This window comes from Zingiber officinale, unplaced genomic scaffold (genome assembly GCF_018446385.1).
Source record: "Zingiber officinale cultivar Zhangliang unplaced genomic scaffold, Zo_v1.1 ctg97, whole genome shotgun sequence".
In the NCBI taxonomy this organism is placed as follows: Eukaryota; Viridiplantae; Streptophyta; class Magnoliopsida; order Zingiberales; family Zingiberaceae; genus Zingiber; species Zingiber officinale.
Window position 1 is genome coordinate 59,293 of NW_024589989.1, and position 26,850 is coordinate 86,142.

At 40.2% G+C, this 26,850-nt stretch overlaps 4 protein-coding genes and 2 pseudogenes across 4 annotated transcripts; 3 read left to right on the forward strand and 3 right to left on the reverse strand.

Moving 5' to 3' along the window:
- Positions 1–89: 89 nt before the first annotated feature.
- Positions 90–3,096, forward strand: LOC122037848 (SNF1-related protein kinase catalytic subunit alpha KIN10-like). Its single transcript, XM_042597298.1, has 9 exons — positions 90–273; positions 957–1,141; positions 1,445–1,627; positions 1,728–1,859; positions 1,950–2,135; positions 2,258–2,347; positions 2,422–2,607; positions 2,702–2,884; positions 2,971–3,096. Exons 1-9 carry the CDS (start codon positions 90–92, stop codon positions 3,094–3,096), a joined length of 1,455 nt encoding a protein of 484 aa, XP_042453232.1.
- Positions 3,097–7,549: 4,453 nt separating this feature from the next.
- LOC122037851 (cysteine-rich repeat secretory protein 55-like) lies at positions 7,550–8,885 on the reverse strand. Its single transcript, XM_042597304.1, has 2 exons — positions 7,678–8,885; positions 7,550–7,559 (listed from the first exon to the last, which is right to left on the reverse strand). The coding sequence occupies exons 1-2, from the start codon at positions 8,883–8,885 to the stop codon at positions 7,550–7,552; spliced, it is 1,218 nt and encodes a 405-aa protein (XP_042453238.1).
- A 2,615-nt stretch (positions 8,886–11,500) lies between these two features.
- LOC122037852 lies at positions 11,501–14,803 on the forward strand (annotated as a pseudogene).
- Positions 14,804–17,600: 2,797 nt separating this feature from the next.
- LOC122037853 lies at positions 17,601–20,654 on the reverse strand (annotated as a pseudogene).
- On the forward strand, positions 20,609–22,729 carry LOC122037858. The gene has a single exon (XM_042597308.1). The coding sequence runs from the start codon at positions 20,682–20,684 to the stop codon at positions 22,605–22,607; it is 1,926 nt and encodes a 641-aa protein (XP_042453242.1). The 5' UTR covers positions 20,609–20,681; the 3' UTR covers positions 22,608–22,729.
- Positions 22,730–22,831: 102 nt separating this feature from the next.
- On the reverse strand, positions 22,832–24,393 carry LOC122037854 (chaperone protein ClpB1-like). Its single transcript, XM_042597305.1, has 4 exons — positions 24,270–24,393; positions 23,790–23,962; positions 23,298–23,718; positions 22,832–23,253 (listed from the first exon to the last, which is right to left on the reverse strand). The coding sequence occupies exons 1-4, from the start codon at positions 24,391–24,393 to the stop codon at positions 22,832–22,834; spliced, it is 1,140 nt and encodes a 379-aa protein (XP_042453239.1).
- Between the last annotated feature and the right edge of the window lie 2,457 nt (positions 24,394–26,850).

Below are 26,850 nucleotides of genomic sequence, written 5' to 3' on the forward strand. Positions count from 1 at the left end.
AAGTAATATTCTACCTCAATGCTACATGTACTTATAAGGGACTTAAAACTTTCTAACTTCCCTTTTTTTAATAATATTTTAGAGTCAAAATGGAAGGATCTAGTAGAGGTAGCCGCGCTGATGTAGCCTTGCAAAATTATAAGCTAGGAAAGAATATTGGCGTTGGGTCATTTGGCAGGGTTAAACTTGCAGAGCATTTGTTGACGGGCCACAAGGTTGCTATCAAGACCCAAAGTCGTCATACAATAAAGAGCAAGGGAATGGAAGAAAAAGGCATGTACATAGATCTTTCTCCATCTTGAGTGTATTCATTGCATTACTAGATAAAAATATCAGTAACCATTTTGCTAATACCTTGATTTACATTTCAAAAAGTTTGAGGATCACATTAATTGAATATGGCGATATATTTTTTTTTTTAAAAAAAATCAGTTACTTTTACATCTATTTTACTGAGCCCTATTGTTTGATGATGTGATGTTAATAGTTAGTTCATATAATAACAAGTTTGATTAGAATTGTGGATAAGGAAAAGCTAATTAGATAAGAACAAAATCTACTTTGCATTGGACAACCTAATTTTAGTTTTTCTCTTATCCCGTCTCTTTGAAACTTAGAGTACTATTTTTCTAGTTTTATAGGATCAGATTATTGTAAAATCTGAAAAGATGTCTCTTATTTTTACTTTCATCATCCAATCACTAATTAAACAGCTTTTAATTTAAAATTTTCTTCTCTCGGGAAAGATTGATGATTAGGTACGCAACATATATATATTGTCTTCTAATACATATCAGTCATCCAATATCCCAACATGCATGCCCATGGAATTGATCATGTCATGTGATGCTTTGAGGAAATCATATTTCAGACATTTTTAAGTTTAATTTGTCTCATCTTATATATGTTTTCTTTGTCTAATTAATATATTTACATGAAACTGTTTTGCATTGCAGTGATACGAGAAATCAAAATTTTAAGACTATTAAGGCATCCTCATATTGTGCGTATGTATGAGGCTATTGAGACACATTCATACATTTATATTGTCACGGAGCATGTGGCGTCGGGCGAGCTGTTCGATTATATTGTTGAAAGGGGGAGGTTACAAGAGGATGAAGCTCGTCGCTTCTTCCAACAGGTAGAATTCTTTCTTTGTCACACCTTAGCTTCTCCTCGATATATCCTAATTAAAACCAGACTTTTTCTAACACTTTATTATCTGATGGGAGTTCTCTAGCTAAATTTTACTAGTTTGGTATACGTTTTGGTCATGCATGCTAGCTCAATATTGGTAGTAAAATCCAAATGCTTCCAAGAACTCATCTCCTTTGGGTAGAGAGATCGATCCATATTTTGTGTTGTTTTATTGAGATTGACATGCCTGACTTTCTTCCTCTCATTTCGGATAAATTAAAACCTATGTCTTCACCAAATTAAATAGATCATATCCGGCGTGGAGTATTGCCACAGAAACATGGTAGTTCATCGGGACCTAAAACCAGAGAACTTGTTGTTGGATTCAAAGCACAATATTAAAATTTCCGACTTTGGCTTTAGTAATGTCATGCGCGATGGCTATTTTCTGAAGACGAGCTGTGGGAGCCCAAATTATGCTGCACCTGAGGTATTTAGAGATTTCTCTTTGTTAGTCTATTGTTTTCGATCGGTTTACTCGGAATTTTACTGTGATGTCGAGAGTTCATTATATATATTCGTTTAATTAGATTATCAGTGAAAAATTGTATGCTGGACCTGAGGTAGATGTGTGGAGTTGTGGTGTCATTCTTTACGCTCTTCTTTGTGGTACCCTTCCCTTCGACGATGCGAATACGCCAAACTTGTATAAGAAAATAAAGGCAAGAAATCTTCTAACAAGCTCGGTTTTGCATTATGGTTCTATAACGTAACATATTGATGGATTGGCCATTATATTGTCGATAATCCAGCGGGGGCTATATACTTTTCCTTGTCATTTGTCTGCTCTTCCTGAGGATTTGATTAGTAAAATGCTGGTGGTTGATCCTATGAAGAGAATAACTGTTGGCCAAATTCGTGAACATGAATGGTTCAAGATTCGTCTTCCTCGCTATCTGGCCGTTCCTCCACCACATACTTCACAGCAAGCTAAAAAGGTGAGTTATCTATTCTAACTACCCTCGTACGTAGAATTTAATTCTGCTCGACTATATATCTAGCCGGAATCACATGAATTGATTCTATAATCTGCCTCACAAACAGTTGACCATTCTGGCAGATCGACGAAGGCATCCTCCTGCAGGTGACTAAAATGGGCTTCAACAGAGACCAGTTGATCGAGTCTCTCAATAACAGGATACAAAATGAGGTATAATAATCAAATTAAGTGCTTCTTTGAGTAAAACAACTTTAACTAACTCTATCAGACTGTTCATAAATTAGGCAACTGTTTCGTATTATTTGCTCTTCGACAATCGGTTCCACGACACGACCGCCGGCTACCTTGGCGGCGGTTTCCAAGAAACCATGGTGCAGGAGTGCTTGCATACGAGTTCAAGTGACATTGCAATTCCAAATCGCCTACCAGCTTTCCCTAATACGGAAAAAAAATGGGCTCTAGGATTTGAGGTGCTCTAATATAATTAACTTGCTCATCTCTCTTAACCAAAGCATTCAATAGGTCCTTTAAGTTAACTTGCAAATCTTTAATTTGGTCATCCAGTCTCGAGCCCATCCTCGTGAAATCATGACAGAGGTACTCAAGGCTCTGCGAGACCTGAATGTTTCTTGGAAGAATATTGGGAATTACAACATCAAGTGCCTTTATCTTCCTCGCCGTGCTAATGACCAAGGCATTGTCGAAACAGAGGGTGCTGGAACCACGGCAGTGAAGTTTGAAATGCAGGTAAAGCCATTCTTAATTAGTCATGCTTTGATTACCAGAGGATAGAGGATAGATCAATCATGTGTCTTTATATACGTGTTTTGCAGCTTTACAAGACCTTAGAAGAGAAGTACCTTCTGGATTTGATGAGGGTGAGCGGCCCTCAGCTTCAATTTCTTGATTTGTGTGCTGACCTCCTTGTTCAACTTAGAGTTCTGGGAAATTCAAACTGATTCAACAATGCATTATATATATATATATATATATATATATATATATATATATATATATATATATATAAATAAATAAGATATTCAGTGCGTTTGAATACATGATTCGAAAGATGCATCTTGGTTATAAAGATAGACTTTTTTATAGACTTGGCGTAAACACTAATCCAAGAGTTTTGAAAGTACTCGCAGAAGTTGGCTCAGCCGCCGAAGCCGAGAGTGCAGTCTTGCGGCGGAGGACCATGCGGTGCCGCTTCACGCAGTCCACGGCCGGAGGCGTCGACAAAGGAAGAACAAGAAAAAAAAAAAAAAGGAAAGAGAAGGTTCGGGTTAGAAGGGATATAAATTAAAAAATTATGGGTGAAAAATTTAAAATATATATATATAGAGGAGATAATAATAAGCACAGTGTGTTAGAGTACCGGATCTTGTCCATAATATAATTGTATCGTAACTATAATTTAATCGTAATTAATTATATTTTTTTTATTGACTATCAACTATAATATAAAAATATAAAATTTTTTATTGATAATATAAGTTCAATTAATCTAACTAAAAATCTAATTCACCATTTTAGGACTAAACACATAGAGGTAAAATATCATTTCGTAAGGGATCATGTAGCTAGAGGTGAAATTGTACTTAACCATGTTGAGTCCAAATCAAATCTAGCTGACATTTTCACAAAATCCTTGCCTAAACTCGAGTTCAGTACACTTAGAAGACAAATAAGAATGTGTTGGGTAGAATAGTTCTTGATTTTCAAATCTCTATATCTAATTTTTTTAAAAAAAAATTATCTTCAAAATTACTTAATCTTAAAATTATCTTTTAAAATTCTAGGAAAAATAATGTTTTCAAAATCTCAATCTAATTAGTCTTTCAAAATTTGAACTTAGCCTAGAATCTTCCCCTTAAATATCATGCTCTCCTAGTCTCAGCCAGAACATCTCACAAACACACTAGACATAATTTGTTTGTGCTTGAAAGAAACTTAGAACGGCATGAGATGCATAGAATATACAACCCGGACTCCAAAATACTTATTTCTGTGCATCATAGTGAGTCTGAGCGTTAAATATCAACTTTACATTAATCAAATTGAATGATCCAGCACTAGTCAAAACTAACTGGATTACTAAATTAACTTGACTAACCAAGTGAAAACTGTTGCCCTCTAGGTATTCAGCCAATAGCTAAAGGTTAGACAGTTGGTTAAGGATATTAAAATTTCAAATTAACTCAGCTTGCACTTTAGGGCTCTAATACCCTGCTAAATAAAATTAGTTAATTAACAACTTATTTAACTCACTTATACGCTTAACATGCTTGATAACCTAAAATGGGTGAGATGGAGAATTAGAAAAATATAAAATATCTATGTTTTTATATATTACATGCTTGGACTCCAGGCCCCTAGGGATTTATTTTGGCATTTATTAAGGGGGAGTAAGTGGAGTTAAGCCAATTTTTTTTTTAATAGTTAAACTCCTTGAAAGGCTAAAACAAATCCAATTATTTTTATCCAGAAAAAATATGTTTTTAAGCTTTAAACTGTTTATTATCTTAACTATTTATCAATATCTCTATAAAGTCAAGTTGTTTTTCAAATTTAACTAAGTATTTCAAAAAAAAAATTTCAAAATTTAACTAAGTAGTTTTTTAAAAGGTTTTTTCACTTAATCCATTTTAGTAATTTTTCCTTTCACTAATTTCACTTAGCTAAAAAGCTTTACAAGAAAATCAGTTTTAAAAAACTAAGTGTTTATCAAAATTTTTTCCTCTATTTAAAAGTTCCTTTTCAAAGCTAAACTTTTTCATCTATCTTCTTAAAGTTATTGTGGATGAAAATTATTATTTCTCAAAACAAGCTAAGGTTTGAACTCAACTTATCCTTTACTCTTTCAGTTATTTTTGATATATGGCAAAGGGGGAGAGTATAAGAAAGTATAAGAAAATTCAAAGAAAGTTTTATGCTTAATTTAAGGGGAGCTTTTGTAAAAGGGGAGTCTTTATACTTAATTTAGCTCTGCACTTAAGTTTATGCTTATCTTTTCATGCTTATCTTTTTATAGCATTATTTTCTTAACTTTGAATTGTTGTTGTCATAATCAAAAAGGAGAAATTGTTGGTGCGGGAAGCATCCGACGATCGAACCTAGGTTTTGATAATGGCAAAGAGATTCAAAGTTAAGATTGCTTGTTATCTAACGTACTTAAATAAGATTTCAAGAAAGTCCTAACTGCGGTTAGGCAGGTGAAAATCTTATGGGGTGGTAACCCTAGGTCCTAGGGGGTGGTAACCCTAAGTGAAGGAAAATCCTAAGGGGCGGTAATCTTAAGTCCTAGGGGGCGGTAATCCTAGGTGGAGGAAAATCCTAAGGGGGGGGGGGGGGGGGTAACCTTAGGTCCTAGGGGGTGGTAACCCTAGGTAGAGAAACCCCCTAGGGGACGGTAACCCTAGGTCGTAGGGGGTGGTAACCCTAAGCAGAAAGTCCAGTCAGTCTGGAGGACCGGACTGACACCAGGTAATCTCTCCTGAGGGGAGTAGGTGAGGACGCGTTTCTCGTAGAGGGAACAGTAGACTTTGGGTCGACCTAGGGTTTCCGGTTGGAAATCTGAAGTCAGACCCAGACAGTCCGTTGACTATCGATATTTCATTTAGTATACCTATTCTGTGCTAACTTTGTTTTGCAGGGTATGTGTTTAGGACTAACACATTTTGCAGGAACAAAGAAACAACTTATACCTCGGACGAACAGTGTCCGAGGCGCCTCCATGGAACTTGGAGGCGCCTCGGGTGCAAGCCGAAGCCAGCTGTCCAGAGGAGCTGGAGGCGCCTTGGACCAGGGATTGGAGGTGCCTTGGACGACCATAGAAGCGCCTTCAAGCTGATAAGGTGCGATGAGTTCAGCAGTGATCCACACGGTTGACTCGGAGGCCTAGAGGCGCCTTGGATGGTATTGGAGGCGCCTCCAACACTGTATAAAAGAGGACTTCGAGCAGCTCCTTCAACAATCAGTAAAAATGCGATCTTTCATCAACGTGCTGCTCCAAAATATGTCCAGAAGTGCTGTTGCAAGTCCCCGACGACCCGAAGCTCCGAGATTCCGATTATTGTCGTCGGTATAAATTTCTATTATTGCATTTATTGTAATACATATTTGTAAACATTTTGCGTGATATAGTTGTTGCCCACAGTAAGCGATCAACGATCGCGGACCTTGGAGTAGGAGTCGCCCTAGGCTTCAAACCAAGTAAATTCTTGGATCGTTCTGTGTGATTGTTCTTCTGTTGTTTTATTTCCGCTGCTTAAGCTCTCGAACGATTTCCGAATACGAAACGAGTGAAAGTCACGAGTGCTATTCACCCCCTTCTAGCGCTTCTCGATCCTATAGCGTTGTGAGTGTGTTTCTTGTTGTTTATTCCACTGCACATCATCGAAGAAGCACATCAACGAGCGCGCGAAGAGCTATTCCCCCTTTCTAACATATTTCGACCCTAACAAAATTTGCATTTGTCTATGAATGATTTATATTAATTTGTTATCTTATATTTTATTTATCTTTAGATTTAAGTTTAGATATGAATTTATGAATGATTTATTAATTTGCTATCTTATGTTTTATTTACCTTTAGATTTAAGTATTTTTAGATTTAAGTTTAGATATGAATTTATATTTATGGTGTATTTTCCTTGTACACATGTCGATGTGGATGAGAAAATTCTCGTTGTCGAACAATTGCTCTGTGAGAGCCTTTGCGAGCGCTATTTTACTGTCTTCGTTAGAGCCTAATAAAAGAAATGAACCTATGGCGATTTGGCAGGCTAAGACTGGCTCTCGATCGAAGAACTACTTCGGGACGGCTTGATTCTGCCTGACCACCCTCTCGCACAACCTCTCTACGAGGCCGATCAATCTCTCCTTCGCATTCCAACGGCTCGGCCGCGGCGCCAAGATTTTCATTGGCATCGCCCACGAGCATTGCTCGAGATTATCATTGACATCGCCCTCGAGCTTTGCGACGGCTGCATCTAACTCTTGCAATGATTCAAACTTGAAGTCTGCAAGACTGAACGATTCCCCGGGTCCCATTAATTGCGATAGCACTCTTCGACGTCGCTTCAACATTTGAATTTCGTCCATCCTTCTCCTCATTTCATCGATCCTTCTCCTCTCCGAGTTGTCCTATCGAGTTGAATCCCCTGGTCGTCCAAGTCGATTGTCTTTTCATGAAGCTGTAGCTCTGGTATCATAGAATAACGTTATGTTGATAAGAAAAGTTCAAATGAAATCTGCAAACATTTAGGGGGCGTTTGGTTTAAGGGAATAGAAGTAAGGAATGGGAATAGCAATCAATGTTAATGTTTGGATTACAACAATGGGAATATAAATGAGGGAATGATTCCTTATTAGTAGGTAATAACTTATTCCGATATCCCACCCCTTCAATCATCCATTCCTGCATTTGCAGCAATCATAATTTCTCATTAATACCAAAAATACCCTTAACCTAATTTCCGCTCGACGCTGAACGTCGCCACCTCGCCAAACGCCTCCACCTCGTCGAACGCCGCCACCTCGCCTCCTGCGCGATGCTCCACGCTCCCGCCTCTGTAGCACAACTGAACTCCGCGGTCACCGGCGCCGCGCCGCTGCAGAAGGTGTGCACGTCGGTGTCTAGCTCGCCGAAGTCGCGCTGCTGCGAGTACTTCAAGAAGCACAGTCCGTACCACATGTACCCCTCCGTCTTGTTGGGGCACTCGTTCGCTATGGCTCGCCCCGCTGTGGCGAGGCACGCCGCGCACTCGCCGCGAGTCGCATCGTCCCCAGCGCAGAGCCCGAGGTCGTACATCCTATCGCCGCCGTCTCCTGCGGAAGAGCTGTAGAAGCCCGTCGCCGGAGCTTGAGCACTCAGGTCGTCGAAGAGGCCTCTTAAATTGGCCGTCCTCGCGCTGAGGTCGTCGGATTGCACGTCCAAGCTCGAGCACTGGCTCCGGATGATGTACGTGCTCAAGTTGTTGGGGTAATTGCCGAAGAACGGAGTGGGCTCGTACCTTATCCAGCAGCTCGGGGAGAGATACCGCCACCCTTTCCTCTGGATGCAACAGTTCTCGATGGCCGCCAGACTCGCCGTCAAGCACCTCCGGCAGCCGTCGGGGCTCAGGTCGGCCGTGCACTGAGCCAGGGCGAACAGGGGATACATATCCGACACGTTGGTGGCAAACATGAGCGGCCGTCGCTGGGGCACCGCCTGCACCAAATCGGACAATATGTTGAACGCCATCCGCGAACTGGTTACCTCCAAGGGGTTGGTCATGTTGAATCCGTCAGCGTCGACGACGCCGAAGAAGTTTGCGTCAGAGTAGCTGAGGTGGCACTGGTCGTAGTAGACGATCGCTCGACGAACTCCCGGGCAGCTTTGGTTGGTGCCGGCGACGGCCATCTGGATGCAGCTCTGGCAGTTGGAGCCGGAGAGGTCGCCTTGGCACATGTATAAGCCGTAGACGGAGTCTCTACTGGCTCCGGCGGTGGCGTTGGTGGAGTTAGAGTTGGAGGAAAGGAAAGTGAGGGAGGACAAGAGGCCGCTTAGGCTTCTGCCAAAGCTGCTACTCGAGTTGTAGGCGTCGCCGTCGCAATCTGCTCTGAAAGGGTTCGCTGCCATGGCCACTGTGGGAGCTTGGAGAAGGAGCAGGAACCGGATCAGGCCGAGGAGGAAGCTCAACTTTCTGCTGCTCCACATCTTGAAACTCTTTATGCAATTGATCTGCTTCAAACCAATGTACATTTATAGATAAACCAATGTATATTATAGATAAACTCTTTAATGCATTAACTAATAAGGGTAAAATTGAAATTTTATTTGATTCCCATTACTAATGTTGATTCGAAATAAATATCATCAATTATAATCATATTCATTCCATATTTTGAACCAAACGCTGATAATGTAATCCTGATTCCCATTACCATTGACTCCATAATCAAACCCATTACCATTCCGATTGATAAATTTGAACCAAACGCCCCCTTAAACTTACCGGTGTTATAGCGATGGGATAGCTGAGCGGGATCAAGAGGGTCAAGTGAGAGCGCAATAAGAGCATTACCGATGACTGTAATGCGTTGGTTTCTTTGAAACTGCTCATTGAGTCCATGAATGATGCTCGTAGCTTCAATGTGGTCGTCCACATGATACACCGGTTGAAATTGATACTCAAGGGCGACATCTTTAATTTATCAATATACTTCCGGTACTCCTCAAAACTCGTCGTTACAATGCATCGCAGCCAAGCATTGGTTTGAAATGCTTCGCCCGCACCCAGAACCAAGTGGATTTTGTCGATAAAAAGAATGACCTTGCCTTTGGCCTCCTCAACTTCCTTGAGGACCACTTTGACGCGGTCCTGAAATTCAGTGTGATCCTCAATTCCGACGATCAGTGCCCGCTCATGTCGAGCGCTACAAAATGAACATCCAGCAAATTACTCGGGACATGCCCGTGTTCGATACGCTGAGCATGACCCTCAACGATTTCTTGAATAAGATCACAGTTGTAGATATTTAACATCGCTAAGAGCATCTTCTTCAATACAATATCTTCTTCCAACTCATTATCAATATATCGAATAACAATTAGATATCACTGAAAATCAATACCAATTTCTCATTTATCATTTGATTTTTGAAATACTTTTATGCTCCATCTTAAAACTATTTTATACAAAACAGCAATATTTTTTTTACTCTAAAGCAGCTTTATCTTACAAAATAAATAAATAAATATCACGTTGAACAATTTAGCTGCGATGCAATTTTACATTTAGTAATTTTAAAATAATATTATTTTATATAAAATAATTCTAAAATAATATTATTTTGTACAAAATTGTTCTGAGGTGGACTATAAAAGTGCATTTTGAATATAAAATTATAGATGAATAATATTTCAATATATATTTTTTAAAGTACTATATGAATAAATAAGAATGCTTGTTTAATTCTCTGTATTAACGAAAGAAGGTTACTTATTTTAATTAAAAATAAAATAATAAAAATAATCTATTTTAATATTTCATATCAGTTATTTATAGTATATAATTTTAAATTAAATTAAATTTATTTATATAAATATTAAGATAATATATGAAAAATATAATGATTGTTAATATCTCATAATAAATATAGAAATAATGATAAATATAATTATCATACTAAATAGTTTAGATTTTTTTTTTACTCTAAGACAGCTTTATCTTACAAAATAAATAAATAAATATCACGTTGAACAATTTAAATGCAGTGCAATTTTATATTTAGTAATTTTAAAATAATATTATTATATATAAAATAATTCTAAAATAATATTATTTTGATTCTTGTACAGAATATAAAAGTGCATATTGAATATAAAATTATAGATGCATATTATTTTAATAATCTTTTTTTTAAGGTACTATAGGAATAAATAAGAATGCTTGTTTGACGCGATTCTCTGTCAATATAATTAATATTAACGAAAGAAGGTTACTTATTTTAATTAAAAATAAAATAATAAAAATAATTTATTTTAATATTTCATATCAGTTATTTATAGTATATAATTTTAATTTAAATCAAATTTATTTATATAAATGATTAAGATAATATATGAAAAATATAATGATAAATATGTTAATATATCATAATAAATGTAGAAATAATGATAAATATAGTTATAAATATTTAAAAATGGTAGATAATCCGTAAATTTCTTAATTTTTGATTAATATCCATAATTGTTATTTTGTATAAAACGGACCATCGGTAGTCGGATTTCCCTCCCTTGGCACTTCCTTACACAGATCGTTTTAGCGCTTCTTCCTTCTCTCTGCGAGTCCCAAACCGAAGTTCCGATTCTTCACAACGGTTGATTCAAGTTAGTTTTATGGGTTTTTGTTTTTCTTTCTGTTTCACACCTGCAATTTCATTGAGAATTTTGTTGTTACTTGTTGTCTTTTTTCAAATCTGATCTTCCAAGGTTTTTTTCTCGTCAACTATTGTATGGGTTTGAGCTTTGTCCTTTTCTTCAAGTTAATTTGATCGTACGTACCTTCAGTTTCAGTTGGTTTAAACAATTAGAACTTCTCTGATGTTAAGCTTGTATACTAGTTCAACATCCATCTTCCTCTTTATTCCTTTCAACATCATGTAGTTTAATTTAGTCTTCCTGTGAATCAACTCAAAGTATGTGGGAAATAACATGGCGGAAGTGATGCTTGCTATCTGTCAATTCTGGTTGTTGAATTATCGTGATTCAGATTTGCTATCGTTCAAGTAATATTCTAGCTACCTCAATGCTACATGTACATAGGGACTTAAACTTTCTAACTTCCTTTTTTTTAATAATATTTTAGAGTCAAAATGGAAGGATCTAGTAGAGGTAGCAGCGCTGATGTAGCCTTGCAAAATTATAAGCTAGGAAAGACTATTGGCATTGGGTCATTTGGCAAGGTTAAACTTGCAGAGCATTTGTTGACGGGCCACAAGGTTGCTATCAATATCCAAAGTCGTCATAAAGTAAAGAGCATGGGAATGGAAGAAAAAGGCATGTATATAGATCTTTCTCCATCTTGAGTATATTCATTGCATTACTAGATAAAAATATCAGTAACCATTTTGCTAATACCTTGATTTACATTTCAAAAAGTTTGAGGATCAGAATATGGCGATATTTTTTAAAAAACAATACAGTTACTTTGACTTCTATTTTACTGAGCCCTATTGTTTGATGGTGTAATGTTAATAGTAAGTTCATATAATAACTAGTTTTATTAGAATTGTGAATACCTCATGTCTCAGGAGGAAAAGCTAATTAGATAATAACAAAATCTACTTTGCATTGGACAATTTTACATGTGAACTTAGAATTTTTTTTCCCCTTCTTTCTTCTTTATATGCTGTTCTGCACTTGCAAACAACCTATAAAGAAGGCTCTGATTGTCATTTAATCCTTCAAGTTGCAAATACACAACAACAAAAATTTTTGGAGCTCTTGATTGGCAAGGAAATTAGCTTAGGATCACAAATTTTAAACTAAAAACATGCCTAAAATTTTTCTAAGATGGAGAAGTATTGTTGTCATAATATATACTCTTATGCAATTAAAATAGATTATGTTAAAATAAGTCTTGCCATGGTCTTATTTTTTATTTTTTAATTTTTAAAATCTCTTTTCTACTTAAATACTTTTATTTATGATATCCTTCAACTTGTTCTAAGGCAATTTCTTATTGGTGAAGAATGATAAGTAAAAATTGACCATTTAAATATATCAGACATCTAATAAATTTTATATTCAAACTTAAAACCAATTTTAATTTTTCTCTTTTTCTGTCTCTTTGAAACTTAAAGTACTATTTTTCTAGTTTTATAGAAAAATCTGAAAAGATTATTGTAAAATCTGAAAAGATGTCTCTTATTTTTGCTTTCATCATCCAATCACTGATTAAACAGCTTCTAATTTAAAATTTTCTTCTCTCCCGAGAGATTGATGATTAGGTACGCAACATATATTGTCTTCTAATACATATCAGTCATCCAATATCCCAACATGCCCATGGAATCGATCATGTCATCTGATTCTTTGAGGAAATCATAGACATTTTCAAGTTTAATTTGTCTCATCTTATGTTTTCTTTGTCTAATTAATATATTTACATGAAATTGTCTTGCATTGCAGTGATACGAGAAATCAAAATTTTAAGACAATTAATGCATCCTCATATTGTGCGTATGTATGAGGCGATTGAGACACATTCACACATTTATATTGTCACGGAGCATGCTGCGTTGGGCGAGTTGTTTGATTATATTGTTGAAAAGGGGAGGTTACAAGAGGATGAAGCTCGTCGCTTCTTCCAACAGGTAGAATTCTTTCTTTGTCACACCTTAGCTTCTCCTTGATATATCCTAATTAAAATCAGACTTTTTCTGACACTTTATTATCTGATGGGAGTTCTCTAGCTATATTTTACTAGTTTGGTATACGTTTTGGTCATGCATGCTAGCTCAATATTGGTAGTAATTAAAATCCAAATGCTTCCAAGAACTATTTTCCATTCAATTATTTTCTGTTCGGTGTGCCTTTAATTTGGGTAGAGAGATTGATCCATATCTTGTGTTGTTTTATTGAGATTGACATGCCTGACTTTCTTCCTCTCATTTCGGATAAATTAAAACCTATGTCTTCACCAAATTAAATAGATCATATCCGGCGTGGAGTATTGCCACAGAAACATGGTAGTTCATCGGGACCTAAAACCAGAGAACTTGTTGTTGGATTCAAAGCGCAATGTTAAAATTTCCGACTTTGGCTTAAGTAATGTCATGCGCGATGGCCATTTTCTGAAGACTTGCTGTGGGAGCCCAAATTATGCTGCTCCTGAGGTATTTAGAGATTTCTCTTTGTTAGTCTATTGTTTTCTATCGGTTTACTTGGACTTTTACTGTGATGTCGAGTTCATTATATATATTCGTTTAATTAGATTATCAGTGAAAAATTGTATGCTGGACCTGCGGTAGATGTGTGGAGTTGTGGTGTCATTCTTTACGCTCTTCTTTGTGGTACCCTTCCCTTCGACGATGCGAATATACCAAACTTGTTTAAGAAAATAAAGGCAAGAAATCTTCTAACTCATTTTTTTGCGTTCTGGTTCCACAAGCATAGCATATTGATGGATTCACCATTGTCGATAATCCAGGGGGGGCTATATACTCTTCCTAGTCATTTGTCTGCTCTTCCTCGGGACTTGATTCTTAAAATGCTGGTGGTCGATCCTATGAAGAGAATAACTATCGGCCAAATTCGTGAACATGAATGGTTCAAGATACGTCTTCCTCGCTATCTGGCTGTTCCTCCACCACATACTTCACAGCAAGCTAAAAGGGTGAGTTATCTATTCTAACTACCCTCGTAAGTAGAATTTATATCTAGCCGGAATCACATGAATTGATTCTATAATCTGCCTCACAAACAGTTGACCATTCTGGCAGATCGACGAAGACATCCTTCTGCAGGTGACTAAAATGGGCTTCAACAGAGACCAGTTGATCGAGTCTCTCCATAACAGGATACAAAATGAGGTATATTTAATTTCCTGCGAATAATCAAGTTAAGTGCTTCTCTGAGTAAAACAACTTTAACTAACTCTATCATTACTCTTCATAAATTAGGGAACTGTTTCGTATTATTTGCTCTTCGACAATCGGTTCCACGACACGACCGCCGGCTACCTTGGCGGCGGTTTCCAAGAAACCATGGTGCAGGAGTGCTTGCATACGAGTTCAAGTGACATTGCAATTCCAAATCGCCTACCAGCTTTCCCTAATACCGAAAAAAAAATGGGCTCTAGGACTTGAGGTGCTCTAATTAACTTGCTCATCTCTCTTAACCAAAGCATTCAATAGGTCTTTTAATTTAACTTGCAAATCTTTAATTTGGTCATCCAGTCTCGAGCCCATCCTCGTGAAATCATGACAGAGGTACTCAAGGCTCTGCGAGACCTGAATGTTTCTTGGAAGAAGATTGGAAATTACAACATCAAGTTCCGTTATCTTCCTGGCCGTTCTAATGACCAAGGCATTGTCGAAACAGAAGGCATTGTAGCAAGATTAAGAACGGACAGAACTTGTGTGCACCGATACGACTGTAAAATAATTCCGTGAACAAGTTTAGTATTTAATTTGATAAGAATTTATTTATATTCGTTTAATATGTATTGGAACAACTCATTTAACTATACGAATAAGGTTGAATTTATATATTTATTTCGTTAATGTTTGTAAATAATATTCATGAATCATGTTCATGAATAAAATTTTTATCAATATACTAAATAAATATAAAAAACTTAAAATAAATAAATAATTTTATATTATCAAACTCAATTGTTAATCAAACAAGTTTAAAATGTAAAAGTTTCAAACAATCAAACAAATTTGAATTGAGATATAGATAACATCTAAATAAACCAAGTTCAAGTTCATAAAAAAAAATCAAGCTAAGTTTAAATAATCATTTTAACGACTTAGTTCATTTTAAATTTAGTTCGATTTAACTCGATTATCTTATCAAAGAATTTAAAAATCACAAATCTTGGCTTGTTTACCCCTCTATGCACTGATAAAATACTATTATAATTAATAAGATATCTATGCATCAATTTTTAATTGTGACGTACTGTGAATTAATTTTCTTAAGTGGAAAGGTAATTGTGAAATGTGGGCTTCCGTAGCAATAAGTCAATTGTGCATTCAAATTTAATCTGATGGTGGATAAAAAAAATTTTAGTCAGATCGGTCAATAGCCTCCCATCAAGATATCTACGGATCAATCGCTATGGAACGACCCATGATAGGTTGGCCAAGGTGTTTAGAATTAATCCAGATGTCTTAATTCTTTATTTTATTTTTTTTAAATAGAAAATTCCTTAAATCCTAAACTTGAAACATATTAAATACGTATATTATACAAGGCTAGACCCTCTAGTCCATAGAAAAATAGATTAGGGGATCGACCACTTATAATTACAGTCAAATCATAGTCACGATACGGTTGTAATTTGTTATAATCTTTCTCTGGGTTCACCGTCTCCCTAAGTTATAGTTTGAATCGTGATAAGTGGTTGGAGGCCATCAGTGCCTAAGAAGAGAAATGAACTGATGGATCAATTTGGTAGGCTAAGACCAGCTCTGGATCGGAGAACTACTTCAGCTACCGTCTCAACGACCTAATTCTGCCCGACCACCCTCTCATGCATCCTCTCAACGAGGTTGATCAATCTCTCCTTCTCGTTCCAATGGCAATGGCTCGGCGTCGAGCTTTTCAGTGGCATCACCCACGCGCTTTGCTCGAGATTATCATTGACATCACCCTCGAGCTTTGCGATGGCTGCATCTAACTCTTGCAACGTCGCTTCAATATTTGAATTTCATCCATATATCCTTCGCCTCATTTAATCAATCTTTCTCCTCTCCGAGTTGAATCCTCTGGTCGTCCAAGTCGATTGCCTTATCAGGAAGGTGTCGCTATGGCATCATAGAATAACGGGACATTGATAAGAAAAGTTCAAATGAAATATGCAAAGATTTAAACTTACCGGTGATATAGGGATGGGATAACTGAGCGGCATCAAGAGGGTCAAGTGAGAGCGCAATAAGAGCATTATCGATGACTGTAAAGCGTTGGTTTATGATGTGGATATATCCTAGGGGTAGAAGAGAAATTAGGAAGAGGGAGGAGAGCATTTTAGTGTTTTCATGGGTTAAGGCTTTAAGAGGAGAAAGGGACACTGTAGCAGGGGAACCTGCTTCGTTCGTGGTCTCGCTGCCGCAAAGCGGGAACAGAGAAGGGAGTTTTCTTCCTCCCTCTCACACTCCTTGTCGCCGCCGACTCCGACGTCGACGTGGGACGCCACCTCTTCTCCTCTCCCTCTCCTCACTGCGCCGCCACCGCTGCTCCTTTTTTCGCCGCCACTCTCTAGCTACGATCGCCGGCGACGACCTCTTTCCTCCTTCTCCTCTCGACGACAGCCTCCTCCCCTTCCTACGCCAATGACGCCGGCCGCCACCTCCTTCCTCCTGCATGCAGCTGCCCTGTCTGCCACTTCCCTCTCCCTTAGCACACCAATGCCCACAGCTACCTGTCACCCTCCCTTCGGACTACCGACGACCAAGCGTTGTCTCATCAGCGATCTCCTCCAGGATATCGCAGCGCTGCTTCTTGTATTGCCTCATCTCAGGCCACCTCTGGATCGTCCACATTGTCGTGTGTCGTTGATGTGGGTCGGGCCTTCGAGCCCGCGTTGTCGTTATATTCCGCCATTACTTGTATGATATTTGTTATGTCTTGGCCTACGTGCTGGTGTCTTATCTTGGTCTGCGTGCCGATGTCTTATCTCGGTCTATGTGTCGGTGTTGTATCTCGGTCTATGTGCCAATATTTGTATCTCGGTCCGTGCGTCGATATTTGTAATTCGGCCTGCGTGCCGACGTCATATCCCGACCTACGTGTCGGTGTTTTATCCCGACTTGCAGCTCGTCTTCCAGTTTCGCGCCACGTCCGGCTCCGCTTCATCAGACCCGACTCTTCATCCAGCTTATCCATCAATTCTTCCGGGACACAATAACTCGACTAGCGTCCCATCCGAGGGTGTCCTCCTGGGCCAGAGTACGTTTTTCGTACTCGTTCCTTATTTATCTCATTATTATATTATTCACCTGTCACTCATATATTCGTTGGATCTATCTCGAGGCTCAGGGTACCAGAGACTGGGATGACCCGGTCGCTGCTTGCAGATATCGTTGACCAGGAGACTTTTGAAGACTTGGTCAACATAGAAGTCATCTCAGTACACCCTCTTCTGGAACACCGCGACTCGGTCAATATTCCATCCACCTCATCCGACAGTCCATCCGACTTAGTTTACGGACGGGATCAGTTTCTTTGAAACTGCTCCTTGAGTCAATGAATGATGCTCATAATTTTAATGTGGTTGCCCACATGATACACTGGTTGAAATTGACACTCAAGGGCGGCATCTTTATCAATATACTTCCGGTGCTGCTCAAAACTCATCGTCCCAATGCATCGCAGCTGATCTCTCGCAAGCATTGGCTTGAAGAGGTTGGCAGCGTCTAGGGTACCTTCTGCTTCGGCTGGAGAACCAAGTGGATTTTGGCCTCCTCAACTTCCTTGAGTACCGCTTTGATGCGGTCCTGAAATTCAGCATGGTCCTTGACTCCGACGATCAGTGCGCTAGCGCCACAAAGTGGACATCGAGCAGATTACTCGGGACATGCCCGCGTGCAATACGCTGAGCAAGACCCTCGACGACTTCTTGCAAGAACTCTCCGACCAGAGCAGGATTGTTTTTGAACTGCCGTGAGAGAATGCTGATGACCAAGTCGATCACTGAGAGAATGATCCCCGAGTATACATCAATAATGTCCGGGTTGAGCTTCCCGGCGATCTCGACGAGGCCACGGCCGTAGGTCTTCAAGACCTGCTGGAACTTGGTATCCCCATCCTGGGACACGGTCTCCCCCTTCCTCACCTCCGAATTCCCGCGGAGCTTTTCGACCTCGGCGCGAACACAGGCGACGTCGAGTCGTCGCTGATGCTGACATCTTTGAGGAGATCCCTGATCTGAGAATCCTCCAGGAGGCTTAGGAAGAGCTGGTCTATGGTGAGGTGGGAGTCGGCACGAGACTTTCGTAAAGACCGCGCGCGTAGAAGAAGAACGTCGACGAGGGACAGAGAGATGGGGATATCGTCGACGTGCTCAAAATCGTCGACGTCCAAGGTTATATTTGACGAGTAATTTTAATTTATTTTTTCCATTTCACGCTTGTGGGATTGATATATTATGTACTGCTTGTTCGAGAACAAAAATTTATGATGCTATTTATAATTCTAATAGATTCTCATAAATTCCATTTGTAAAAGTTCTTAGAACAACAAGTTTTTTTGTTGATGCGTGCATGCATGTTGTGACCAAAGGATGCCCATATATCTTTATAATAGAATGATATTGTTCATTTTGGGCCTAGATTCTCATGACTTTATTCTTGGGCTCTACCCAAAAGGTCTCATATCAATGGAGATATCATGCATCCTTTTAACCCCATGATATTTACCAAATCTTTCCAATGTGGGACTTTGATTGAACCCCAACAATCTTCCCCTCAAACGAATGACCACAATTACTCTCATGGTCCGGGCCTCCCCGCGAGCATCTAGTTATCCTGACATGTTCTGGGTCTCCCCACAAGCATCTGCGCCTGGTCACCTTGACCTACTTCGGGCCTACCTGCGAGCATCCGACCACCCTGACCTACTCGTCTCACCGCAAGTACTCGGTCACCTTGACCTGCCCCCCGCCCCTCCCCCCCGCAAGTACTCGGTTATCCTGACCTGTTTGGGGCCTCCCCGTGAGCATCCGGTTACCCTTACCTATTTGCCCCTTGCAAGTATTCGATCACCTTGATTTGCTCCGGGCTTCCCTGTCAGCATCCGCACTTGGTCATCTTGGCCTACTTCGGGTCTACCTGTGAGCATCCGGTTACCCTGACCTGCTCCATGCCCCCCGCGAGTAACTGGTTATCCTAACCTGCTTCGGGCCTCCCTGCGAGCATCTGGTCACCCTGACCTACTTGCTTCTGTACAAGTATCCGATCACCATGACCTGCTCTAGGCCTCCCACGAACATCCGGTCACCCTGACCTACTCCGGGCCCACCCTTAACTTCGTTCAAGGCAGCCCCACATGGTATCTGGTCTAGACCATGACTCTGATACCATTTGTTGTGACCGAAGGATGTCCACATATTTTCACAATGACATGATATTGTCCACTTTGAACCTAGACCCTCATGACTTTATTCTTAAGCTCTACCCAAAAAATTTCATACCAATGGAGATATTATGCATCCTTTTAACTCCATGATTTTTACTAAATTTTTTTAATGCAAGACTTTGATTGAATCAACCATGCACCACGATGTTAACATGAGATAAAACATGAAACGTCCATGAGAGTTGAGACGTCAGTACTTGCTGGACAATGATCATCAACCGAGTTCTTGAAGTTCATAATTATTAATCTACATCTCTCTCCCAACTTCCTAGGCTGAGCTCCCATTTCTTTCACGGCTTTAGATGGAAAGTTTGGGCCGACTTTCAGTATCTTTCGGGCCGTGCGTCCGGGCTAAGTAAGATTTTAACTGACCTACTTATAAAATAAATTGATTTTGATATTTTTATTTCCTGATTTTAATTAGGGGCCTCGGTACTTTACACTAAACCACGAATTTTTTTTTTTATATCTATGTCGTATCAAAATTTTGATATGATATAAAATCATATTATTTATACTAAATTTTTAGTATCGTTAAAGTATATAAAATTTTAATACAATAAAATACCGTACAAATTTATTTGATAACATTAGTACAATATAGATTTCATAAATAATATAAAAAAGTATGTCATTTTTAAAATTATCAAGGGTAAATTTATTTTTGGAAATACTGAGTTCAACTCATTTCAGCGAATTCATTCCTGTTTAAGCCACCAAAAATATATATATATACCAAATATGATTTATTACCGGACAGAATCAATCTAGACAACGAGTTGACCAATATAAGAGAATAAAATTCGGTTAAATGTATTTTAATTAACTTGAAATGGTCAAATTGACTAAAAAATCTAGAAAATTGAAGACTTTACAAATAATTTTTATCTCAATCCATTTTATCTAGAAAAATAGAGAATAATGGGCAGCCAAATAATTATCTTTCCCTTTTTTTATAATAAGAGTGACTTTTCTTTCTATAGGGTTTGACAACTGAGTGGTACCCCACATCGCCACGTCTTTGAATGGCCCAGCTCAAGTCAAGTGCCCCTTGCCGCCTACGTAAACTAGTGACCTTGCCACCCAAGTCAAGTGCCCTTTAAATGCCAACCCTCCTTCCTCTGCTTCTGCGGCACATACCTGCCCTATCTTTACCCGCATCGAGTGCCCTTCCAATACCGCCCCCAAATGGCATCTCCTTCTTTTCGCGCCGACGTCGCTCTCCTAGGCCCGCCCGAGATCCGCCGCCTGGCTCCTCGTCGCCCCTCCGCAGCGTCATCGGAGGTGTCGTCCGATCGCTTCCTCGCCCTCATGGATGCGGGATTCAACGCCGCCGCGCCGCGTCCGCTCATGGGCCTTACGGAGAACCTCTCCCCCACTTTTCTCTCCTCCGGTGATCCGTGCCTCGACTTCTTCTTCCAGATCGTTCCGGGGACTCCGGCGCCGACTGTCGCAGGGCTCCTAGGCTCCGCCTGGGCGAAGGACGCTGCCACCGCTCTCAAGCTAGCATGCCACCTGCGTGGCGTCCGCGGCACCGGCAAGTCTGACCGCGAGGGTTTTTATTCATCGGCGTTGTGGATGCACCGCCACCATCCGAAGACTCTCGCGCTCAACCTCCTGCCCATTTCTGGCTTCGGATACCTGAAGGACTTGCCGGAGATCCTCCACCGCCTGGTCGCCGGCGACGATGTTCGTGAAAAGGCCAAGGCTGCGCGGCCACCACGTGGTCCAAAGCGCCGTGGCTTTGGCCGCCGTAGGTTCCACTTTTCCGGCCGCCACAAGTCCAAGAAGCGCCAAGTGACGAAGAAGCAAGGTACAAAAGAGGAAAGGATCGCGGCCGATCTCGCAAAGGGGAAGGTCCTATCGGCGCAGGCAGCAGAAATCCGGCGGAGTAAGCGAGCCGAGATGGCGGCGCGAGCAGTCGAGCGCTACGCTCGCGACCCAGACTATCGCTTCCTCCACGACCGCGTCGCCGATGTCTTTGCCGAGCTCCTCTCAGCCGATCTCCGCAACCTCGGCGAGGGAAAGTTGACGAAGATCTCCCTCGCCGCCAAATGGTGCCCTTCGCTCGACTCCTCGTACGATCTATCCATCCTCCTCTGCGAGGCCATAGCGCGGCGACTCTTTCCTCGGGACTCCCATCCCGACTACGCTTCGCTCGAGGAGGAGCATTACGCTTACCGCGTCCGCGATCGCCTCCGGCGAGAGGCGCTTGTTCCCCTGCGCCGCGCCCTCGAGCTCCCGGAGGTATACATGAGCGCCGGCCAGTGGAGCGTTCTCCCTTACAACCGCGTAGCTTCTGTGGCAATGAAAAACTACAAAGCGATTTTCACCAAGCACGATCGCGACCGCTTCGCCCAATATCTATCCGACGTCAAGAAGGGGACGGCCAAAATCGCCGCCGGGGCGCTCCTTCCCCACGAGATCCTAGCGGACGCCGGCGACGAGGTCGCGGAGCTGCAATGGAAGAGGATGGTCGAAGACCTCGCCAAGAAGGGTAGCCTAAGCAACTGCATCGCTGTGTGCGACGTCTCCGGCAGCATGTCCGGTACGCCGATGGAGGTATGCATCGCGCTCGGTCTCCTCATCTCCGAGCTCAGCGAAGATCCATGGAAGGGGCGGGTGATCACGTTCAGCGAGAGGCCGCAGCTGCACCAGATCGAGGGCGATTCTCTGACGGAGAAAACGGCGTTCATACGTACCATGGAGTGGGGAATGAACACAGACTTCCAGAAAGTGTTCGATAATATCCTCGCGGTTGCCGTCGAGGGAAATCTGCCGCGGGAGGCGATGGTGCGGCGGGTGTTCGTGTTCAGCGACATGGAATTCGACGTGGCGTCGGCGAATCCTTGGGAAACGGACTACGCGGCGGTGTGCCGGAAGTTCCGGAAGGCAGGGTACGGGGAGTCGGTGCCGGAGGTGGTGTTCTGGAACCTTCGAGACTCGAGGTCGACGCCGGTGCCTTCCTCACAGAAGGGGGTGGCGCTAGTCAGCGGCTTTTCCAAGAATCTGGTGAAGCTGTTCTTAGAAGGAGACGGGATTCTCAGCCCGCGGGCAGTGATGGAGACGGCGATAGCCGGAAAGGAATATCAGAAGCTCATGATCTTCGACTGACATGTTTCCATCTTCGCAAATAAGTTTCCAGAAAAAAAAAATGACAAACTTTGAAATTGTGAGGCTATGTTGCGATATTTGTTATAGAGAATAATAATTCATACCAAAGTAGTATTTAAGGATGCTTACAATTATTCAAGATTTCAACTCAAAAACTCTAACAGACCATTTAATTTATTCAACACAAAAAAAGAAAAAGGATGCTTACAATTTAAGTAAGTGAATTACTTTAGATAAATTAATAAGCACACCTCGTCGATAAGTATTTCCCTAGCAATCTGAAGCGGTGAATCTTTCTCCGTTCTGGTAAGATTAGAGGTCATGATAATGACTGTGTTAGTGAAGTCCACATCCCAGTTTTGGCCGTCAGCTAACCTTCCTAATCCAAGCATATGAAGAAGGCTTTTTAACACAGAATCATGAGCTTTCTCAACCCGGTCGAAGAGAACGACGCTATAAGGCTTCCGCCTCACTGCCGCCGTCAACTGTCCATCTTCGTCATCAACCAGTGGCCCACCGATTAGACGTCGAAGCGAGCGTTGTTCCTTGTACTCTGACAAGTCGATGCGGATGAGAAAATTCTCGTTGCCGAACAATTGCTCTGCGAGAGCTTTTGCGAGCTCTGTTTTGCTGTCTCCGTCAGAGCCTAAAAGAGAAATGAACCAATGGGTCGATTTGGCGGGCTAAGACCGGCTCTCGATCTCAGAACTACTTCGGCTACAGTCTCGACGGCCTGATTCTGCCCGACCACCCTCTCGCACAACCTCTCTGCTAGGCCGATCAATCTCTCCTTCTCGTTCCAACGGCTCGGCGCCGAGCTTTTCATTGGCATCGCCCATGAGCTTTGCTCCAGACTATCATTGACATCGCCCTCGAGCTTTGCGATGGCTGCATCTAACTCTTGCACTGATTCAAACTTGAAGTCCGCAAGACCGAACGTTTCCCCCCATTGCGATAGCATGTTTTGACGTCGCTTCAATATTTGAATTTCGTCCATCCATCTCCTCATTTCATGGATCCTTCTCCTCTCCGAGTTGTCCCTCTTTTCTGATTGACTATGGAGTTGAATCCCCTGGTCGTCCGAGTCGATTGACTTTTCATGAAGGTGTCGCTCTGGCATCGTAGAATAACGTTACGTTGATATGAAAAGTTCAAATGAAATCTGCAAACATTTAAACTTACCGGTGTTATAGCGATGGGATAGCTGAGCGGCATCAAGAGGGTGCGAACACGGGCGACGTCGCTGATGCCGGCATCTTTGAGGAGATCCTTGATCTGAGAATCCTCCAGGAGGCCGAGGAAGAGCTGGTCTACGGTGAGGTGGGAGTCGCCGCGAGACTTCGGTAGAGACCGCGCTAATCTAGAAGTCCCCACGTTTGTTATTTTTATTTTTTATTTATTTTCTTGATAATTTCTTATTACTAGATCTTTCTATTTTTATGGATCTACTGTTTATCCAATCCTATTTTTATGGATCTCATAGTCTTTGCTCTTATTATTTATGGTGTATTTAAAAGGTTGTAAAGGCATGTAGAAGATATCCCTCGATGTAAAATTTTCTTTCCTAAGTTAAATTTCTATTTGTCCAATTCTTCTAGTATACTCCTATGTGCTGTGTGTATTGTGTATTGGATTTGCTATTCTTTGATTCTAAGCCAACACATGCGCGGCGAATAACGTCAAAGAGGGACGGAGAGATGGGGATATCAGTGACGTCCTCAAAATCCTCGGCGGGGAGGATTGAGGAGAGGAGAAGACGCGCCTCGTTGGTCGACTTGTGATTCATGGCGCGGATGTATTGTTTGTGCTCTATGTCCCTCCTCCTACTGCTACTTTATTTATGGCGGAAGAATGCTATAGAAGCTTTAATAAAATAAAAAAAAAATCAAGATATTTCAGGAAGGTTTCAGAGAGAATCGATTAGTATCGATCAATTATCTTCTTCCTTATCTCATGAGATCATTTACATATTCGTATCGGCTGACTCATACATTCCCTTTCCCATAACTTTCCTTATATAATTTGTAAAATTTACTTTTTAAAATTAGTATTTCTTTTTCTTTTTTAAAAAATAATACTAATAATAAATTATCGGGTGCTGCTTTATTTATGGCGGAAGAAAGCTATAGAAGAAGCTTTGACCAAAAAAAAAAAATCGAGATATTTCAGGAAGGCTTCTGAGAGAATCAATTAGTATCGGTCAATTATCTTCTTCCTTATCTCATGAGATTCATAATGATAAATTCATCCTTTTTCTTATTCCATGAGATTCGAATCAATCAATTCATCATCTTACTTATCACATAAAATTCGTATCGGTCAATTCATTATTCTTTTTACATACACTACAACAAAAAAATAGGCTTATCAAGGAAATATCTGTCGGTCTTCTGTCGCTACATTGTCATACCGACGGATTTCCGACGGAATAATTTTAGTCGGTATAGTATCCGCCGGCCAACATTTCCAACCGAAACATAATTCCGTCGGTATTATATACCGATGGAAATTTAGTTTCTATCGGTAGGTATACCGACGGAAATTAAACTCCGTCAACATTGTTAAAACATGACACCTCACCACAAATTACGATATTTCCGACGGAATAGGCTGTTCCGTCGGAAACTACCGACGGAACCTCTTGGTCCGTCAGTAATTTCCGACGAAAACTCTTGTTCCGTCGGCAATTTCCGACGGAACAGCCTATTCCGGACATGGATGCGTGGTGGAACGGACGAAGTAGCGTTCATCTAGAAGCATCTGCACAACCAGGCATAATGACAGAGCAAATAATTCTCAGAATAACCAAATTGTAAGGATATAGATTTGTATGATCTGAAAAAACTGATATCAGGATGACCCATGGTCACACAAAGAATCTGAGACAGAAAAGGATGTCAAATGTAGAAATCGGCAACATAGGACGTCGGGGCAATCGATAGAAAATAGATGTCGGCGCCGAAATCAACAACAGCAGGATAGAAAATATATGTCAGTGCAGAAATCAATAGCAGCAATAGGAGTAGGCAGCTAACATGAAGCAATAACAGGGGGCAGCAGAAAAAATTAGGTAAAAGAAGGAAAATCGCTCTGATATCATGTAAAAAATAAGTCCAAATTGATCGAGAAATAAAGAGTACAAGACCTTATATAGTTAATTACAAGAAAAAATCTAAACCATAAACTGAAAAAGTAATAGACTATATCTAAATCCTAAACTGAAAAGGTAAAAGATTAAATTGCCCTCAAGGCTATAACAAATAATTATGTTAGATTATATAATCTAAATTATATAATCTAGCACATGGATGCGTGGTGGAACGGACGAAGTAGCGATGCAGGACGATGAAGAAGGATGACGAAGGACGCTGGAGAAGTGGTCGTTAAATAGAAGCCAAAGATTCGTGTGAGCCTTCTCATTCGTTCCTAACTGTCAGATACAAACAAAACTTGCCTTCGGAATCTTCGACAGTGTCTGCTCCGCGCCGAATTCACCAGTTCCAGTTGTAGCGTTGAATCGTCGCTGCATGATTTGTCGCGAACTTTAATTAGCGATTAATTAATTAATTAATGTCAAATAAATAACATTATGAACTAAGTACATCATTATTGTTTATTAAGAGAGGTTTTTAGAGATTTATTAAGCGTCTTCAGATTTGTGTTGGACCGACTTTTAGTTGGGTCCGGGCTAATCAAAGATTTTAGTTGAGTCATGAGAATTTGACCTACATAAAATAAATTGATTTTAAAATTTCTTTTTCATACCATTTATTATTGTTTTTTTAAAATAATAATTATTTTTGAACCTTTTAAAAATATTTTTTTATTTATTATTATTTTTTAAATTACATGATCTATTTATAATGAAATATATTTTACGAGGGCAATCAATCGATCACATTACCAGTTGACTCGAAAATCATGATTATATTACATTCGATAGAATATTCTTATCAAGCATAATTTCCAACAAATCAAATCATATTGTGCAAGATTTGATTTAGATATGTGCTGAGCTAGTCAACAAGAAAATAAATCATGGGTCAAATTGAGCTTGCAATATAAAAATATAAAATAAAATAAACAAAATACCCCATAAACAACACATTTTGTTTAAATGTATTTCAATTCATTTTTTTAACTTTAAAATATAAAATTGACTAAAAACAATTTTAAAAACTAATTGACTAAAAACAATTAAAAAACTCTAAATTTTAAGATATTTTTCTCTCATGTTTTCTTT